Source organism: Nelusetta ayraudi, unplaced genomic scaffold, assembly GCF_046127955.1.
Source record: "Nelusetta ayraudi isolate G7.1 ecotype Tasmania unplaced genomic scaffold, CSIRO-AGI_Nayr_v1 ptg000007l, whole genome shotgun sequence".
Lineage (NCBI taxonomy): Eukaryota > Metazoa > Chordata > Actinopteri > Tetraodontiformes > Monacanthidae > Nelusetta > Nelusetta ayraudi.
The window spans coordinates 1,595,882-1,601,436 of NW_027466057.1; the positions used below are offsets into that span (position 1 = coordinate 1,595,882).

Consider the following 5,555-nt stretch of genomic DNA (forward strand, 5'->3'; position numbering starts at 1 on the left):
CAAGCTTGAAGTCTTCCTTAGTCAAACTCTTCCCTCAGGCTGAGCTCTGGAGTATATGCAAAGCAGCCAAGGCAAAGTGTGAAAGTGGACACCTTTTAGTTTAAGACTCCCTGTGGTTTATAAGCTAGTTTTTGCTTATATGCTTATATGTATATATGGATGTATTTATGTGTGTGTATACATACATATATATGTGTGTATATAAATATATATATGTATATATACACACATGAATATACATATCTAATATATCTATTGGATTTACCACACACCTGCTGCAATGCTTATTTCTGCTAAAACTACACACGTTTCTGATTTGACTGAGCGACACTGGCTTGGCTCTGATTGGACTTGCGGCGCAGCTGTGAAAAATTTGCATATAGCAGCTTGGAACACACGCAAGCCTCTGCACACACGCAGCAGGAGAAAAGAATCCAGCAGCCGACAGGTAGGTCACACTTGTCGTCCCCGTGCTAGACACTGCGTGTGAGGGAACCTGTTGCGTCCTAATAGACTGTTTGGCTTCTTTCCGCCCTTTAATTTAACCTTTAAATGATCGGCAAACGTTTGTCTTCTGTGTAGGTGTGCAAAACTCTCAGGCTCAAAAGGTTAAGATGGAGGAATCCAACCCAGAAGTCGGAGGATTCTCCACCGCGAAAATCTCTGAATTTGAAAATAACAATCGATTTTGCAGCCCAGGGTTAACCATCAACCAAATATCGCCCGGCGACGTGCACTACGATGCACACATACCAGAATATTTCCACCCCAATCTCCCGTGTAGAGTCCGACGGGCGAGTCAAGAGTCTGTGCTTCCCGGTCACACTGCCCAGGAATGTGAGGACGACAAAGGGGCCAAACCTCACCTTGGCAGCGCGGGACGAGAGTGTTGTTGCTGGAACTGTGTTGCCAACCGCCACGGAACAGCAGAACCTGTAAACAGAGAAGCATCTGGGTGAGGAAAAATACAAACGAGAACGGAAACAACAACAACAACAACAACAACAACAAAAGTCTTGGCCGTTATTGGAGATAATAAAAAAATATTAATTTTCTTTTGGCTTGTTCAGCGGTGAGGTTAAGTATAAGTGTGGGACTGAGAGCGATGAGGAGGATCTGGAGGCGCCGTTGCCATTAAGGTCTGATGAGGAGCTGCGGAGGCTAGACAACATGCACACATTTGGTAAGTTCATTGCTATAAAGTGGTAGCTATCAAAGATGTGTCGTTACCTCTCGGAAAAATAATCAGCAAATAAATTGTTGAAGGACTTTTGTCTTATACCGTTTGTCCGTCAGACCTTGATGGTGCTGCTGAAGTTGCTTAAAGTAGTTTAGAAGAGAAAAGATATATTTGAGAAAATTAGCCAAGAACACAGCAACAACTGTGTGGCATCAACCGAACGATGAACTCATTTCTTCAGTCCACAATAACTGGTTGGTGCCTGCTGCAGAATTATTTTTTACCGGCACATGTCAATGTCACCAAAATAAAAGGACTAATAAGTGGACTAATTTATGAGTTCAGTCTGCTGGAACTCAAACTACAAGTGCATGTTGAGAAAAATCTCATAAAATCATTAGGGGTAATAATTACACAGGAGCTGCTAGACAAGTCATTAGGTTTTTTTGCTGGTTCTTAATTATGAGGGTGGGGATTTAGCCAAAGAAACTGAAAAGCGTCGCAGCTGCACACATAATGAAGCTAAACTCCAGGTATTTCCAGCAGGAGTGTTTTTGTGAAACTGAAAACAATATTTCACTTTACAAATCAAAAGAGGATAATGAAATGTGCTCAAGGTTTCAGTCCCATGGTAATGTGAGCAAAGAAATGACGGCTAAAAAAAAAAAAGTATTCTCAACCCTCCATCAAATAATAATAAAAAAAAAAAAACTTGCCCAATATTATTTGAATACATTTTTTCTTAAAGATATTTTAGCTTTGGACTTTGGAAAATTACCTGTTTGACAATCTGCTGCTCTAAAGCAGGCAGCAGGAAACAGTTAACATCATGTCTGCGCCTGCAGATCTTCATCCTGCGACAGACGTCAGGTGTTGCCCCTACCAGGGGCTGGGGCTGCACGACCTCCATCCCGTCAACAGGCAGCCGCTTCAGTCGCGCCATCAATTTGCCCCCTGCCAGCACAGGAGCCCCTGGCTTGACCAGCAGCACTGGTGGGAAGGGCGTGGCTTGCAGAGACACACCTGCACAGCTCCTCTCCAAAGTCCTTTGTATTTTGCATGGAAGACGAATACCGTGTTTATTTTCCCTCTGCTGCTGCTCCTTCAGGCTGTGCAGCCACGACCCGCTGACGGCTGTGGGAGGAGTCTCGGTGAACGTGCCTCAGTTCTTTGTCCCACCTGTGGACAGCATGTCGCAGGTCAGCGTCATGGACCTGCGGTCAGCGGAGGCGACGGGTTTCGTCTCTGATCCGTGCGAGACCAGACGAACCGTCGGTTTGCCCAAAGTGTCCCGTGAGTCACTCTTGGCTCCTGACTGAAATGCTATTACAAATTATTTTAGAACCAGTCTAATAATTGTTTGCTCACTGATAACAAAAGGCATTCATGCAGAACAGACACTGCCAACCGCTGCTATTTTGTTGGACCACTGAGTTTACACAGCACAGCAGGATTCACGCACATCCGTGTTGAAAAGATTCTAGTTGAATTATGCTGAGACAACTATTCTCTTGACCTATTAGCATTCAAAGATGACATGAACGGGAGGAGTTTCGGCAGGGTTTGGATGTGATAACCTACTGCAGATTATCAACAACAGCGGCTTTGCTGGTGACACATTACAGTTTTTTCTCAAGCGATGTATCTAAAAATTTCGACAGAGCGATTTGCAGGTGTTTCTGTTGAATAGCGTGAAGGGCATAAACTGTAATCCTCATAAAATCCCGTCCCGCGAGATTTTATGAGGATTAGGTTCGCTTTCGTTTATTTACGTTTGTGTGCTATCAAGAATGGTTGTTAAATTTTTCTCTTTGCTTACTTGTAAAAAACATTCCGTCTCCTTCCGTATACCTCTATATCGATACGTCTGAAAAAACCACCTTAATGAGAGCGTAAAAACCCTTTCTGTGATATTTGAGAGGTTTTTCAACGTTTTAGGTGTTTCTATTACCAGTTTTTATCGCAATATTTAGGTTTTGCGCAATTCTAGGGGTAATGGAGACTGAGCTTATGTTAATAACGGGGCACAAGACTTTAGTAAAACAGACATGCTTTTAAATCAAAGGGTCGTTTGGCAGATTTTATATGTTTGCCCTAAACAAGACACTGAATTTCAAAATAATACAATCCTGACCTAATTTTGTCTCCCTTTTTACTCTCATCAGGAAACGTGTTTATAACTTATTCCTCCGACATTTCTCCAGAGATTCTTCCCTTCACGGACTTCCTCACAAAACGCGGTTTCCAGCCAGCTGTAAGCTGCAGCCTCCTCACTCAAAGACGACATTCAAAAAATGTATCTATTTATATATTCTTTCAAGGTTTACTCACAGGCACAACTTTAATTTGACAGGTTGACATATTGGACGACCCAGTGAGAAGCATGGACGTGAACAAGTGGAAAGACAGTCACCTGATGGACGTAAGTGAATCTGCTGCGAGAACGCTAAACGTACTGCTGTCGTATGAACTCGTCATAAGGAGGATAAAAATGCCTACTTTCACAGCCCTCAACCCTGATTATCATCGCCATCAGTCCACAGTACAAGGCGGATATCGAGGGATCCGTGGTGGACGGCCGCAGCGTGCACACCAGATACATTTACGCCACGGTGAGTGACAACGGAAATAGAAATTTCAAGGAGTTAAAAGAAGTTAAAACAAATAGAGACGAATGATCGACATTCAAATCTGAGGGGTGGGAGGAGGGACCATATAAATTCTCAAATCTTCCAGATGCAGAATGAATTCATCCAACAAGGCAGTTTGAATTACAGATTCATACCAGTGCTGTTCTTGAATGCATCCCAGGTCAGAGGAACTTATTGATTTTAACAGAATATTACTACATACATTTTTATATTCTTGCTACTTTCGCCTCGCTCTCTCTCTCTCTCTCTCTCTGACAAAGAAAACCAAAACGAATTCTGTTCATGCAGAAACACGTTCCGCGCTGGCTGCAGAACACACGTGTTTACCGCTGGCCACAGGACACGGAGGACCTTCTGCTGCGGCTGCTGAGGGAGGAGAAATACATTCCTCCTCCGGTTCCTGTGGATCTGACGCTCATCATCAAGCCTGTGGCTGCTGGACTGTGAAGAGACGTACGTACGCATAACCCTGGATTATGCGTACGTACGTACGTACGTGTGTGCGTGCGCGTGTAATCAAAGCGCAGCCTCAAAGGATTTCATTGTTGAAAACTAGCTCAGCAACAAATCAAATAGCAGCATAGGTGATAAATTTTGTGATGTGGTTTTCTCTGACAGGTCTTCACAACGCTTTGATTAGTTCTTGTACAGTGAAAGTGTAGCAGCAATCTCTGACTGTGATTGATTGTAATTGTTGGTTTCCTATTTCAAAAAAAATCCAAGGTGTGTTTGGCAAGAATATGCAAAGCTGAAAATGTGCCCTCTGAGAATGAGCTTGTCAGAAATGAAATAAACCTTCAGCAGCAGCCGCAGTGGTTGTTTCATCTGACCTTTAACAAACACGTTAATAATTCCTTGCCGCACCTTGACACTTTAGCCTACGCTGCACACTGACATCAAGTTGCAGCAGAAAATTCCCATAGGGGGCACCAGAAGAACACAAGGTGGCGCCCTAATCCAAAAACCTTAAAGGCCCAGATAATGAGATTTAGTGGCATCTAGTGGGAAGTAAGAATATAGCACAAATAAAAGTGCACTTATTTATCATTTTATGTCACTTTCACTCCAAATGTAAAAAAATGAATAAATTGTAACCAGACCGACGGGCTTTCTCAGGATTTCTGATTCCCCACTAGATCTCACATCTCTCCTATACCAACTTCGATGGCTAGAACAAAGCATACCAGCATATCCATATCTGACATATTATGTCGCGGCTTCACTTGAACTTATTCACGCTAGCCCATAAACTTTTCATTTTCTGACTGCACAGCGACATCCTTGTTTATGTTATTAGAAATATGTTTATTTTGGGGGCTGCCTGGCTTACGTGACTAAATATAAAGTGATGATGAAGCATAAAAAGGACTAGAACAAAATTAACTATTTGTTCAGCTGCAGAAGTTAAAAATTGTTGTTGTTACGATTTAACGAAAGAAAAAAAAAAAAACCTTTTAAGGACACTTTCCACACCTGTGCTGCAGCTTCTTCCTTTGTCGTGCGCTCTACCTGATTAGTTCCACTTTAGCGAGCACAGCAGCGGAGACGGTGCCAGAGTTGGCCAGCTGATGCTACACACACGCCTTCAAGCGCCTAAAAAGGCCTGCCAGAGTGCCCGGAGTGTGCGTCGCGGCTAAGAATAACCCCGGCCCTGCTGCAGGATAAGGTTACGCTGGAGCCTCTGTGCTCTGACCCGTACGCAGACGAGGCACCAATAACACTGT

The 5,555-nt window shown here is 43.3% G+C and overlaps 1 protein-coding gene across 2 annotated transcripts; it reads left to right on the forward strand.

Moving 5' to 3' along the window:
* Positions 1 to 106: 106 nt before the first annotated feature.
* Positions 107 to 4,648, forward strand: LOC142883104 (E3 ubiquitin ligase TRAF3IP2-like). Of its 2 annotated transcripts, XM_076017732.1 has the most exons (10): positions 109 to 448; positions 583 to 955; positions 1,071 to 1,183; positions 2,026 to 2,173; positions 2,289 to 2,473; positions 3,346 to 3,434; positions 3,534 to 3,602; positions 3,688 to 3,792; positions 3,917 to 3,991; positions 4,120 to 4,645. In XM_076017732.1, exons 2-10 carry the CDS (start codon positions 615 to 617, stop codon positions 4,276 to 4,278), a joined length of 1,284 nt encoding a protein of 427 aa, XP_075873847.1. In that variant the 5' UTR covers positions 109 to 448; positions 583 to 614; the 3' UTR covers positions 4,279 to 4,645. The 2 variants fall into 2 exon arrangements, with proteins under 2 accessions (XP_075873848.1, XP_075873847.1); XM_076017733.1 differs by having other exon boundaries at positions 107 to 955; positions 3,958 to 3,991; positions 4,120 to 4,648.
* The last annotated feature ends 907 nt before the right edge of the window (positions 4,649 to 5,555 follow it).

What these genes read in the sequence shown, in the direction of transcription:
- LOC142883104 (XM_076017732.1), top strand. Translation starts at nt 615, where the DNA reads ATGGAGGAATCCAACCCAGAAGTCGGAGGATTCTCCACCGCGAAAATC. An exon ending in TGGCTTGACCAGCAGCACTG is followed by an intron (nt 2,174 to 2,288) that starts GTGGGAAGGGCG and finishes CTGCTCCTTCAG; the next exon opens with GCTGTGCAGCCACGACCCGC. An exon ending in AACGCGGTTTCCAGCCAGCT is followed by an intron (nt 3,435 to 3,533) that starts GTAAGCTGCAGC and finishes TTAATTTGACAG; the next exon opens with GTTGACATATTGGACGACCC.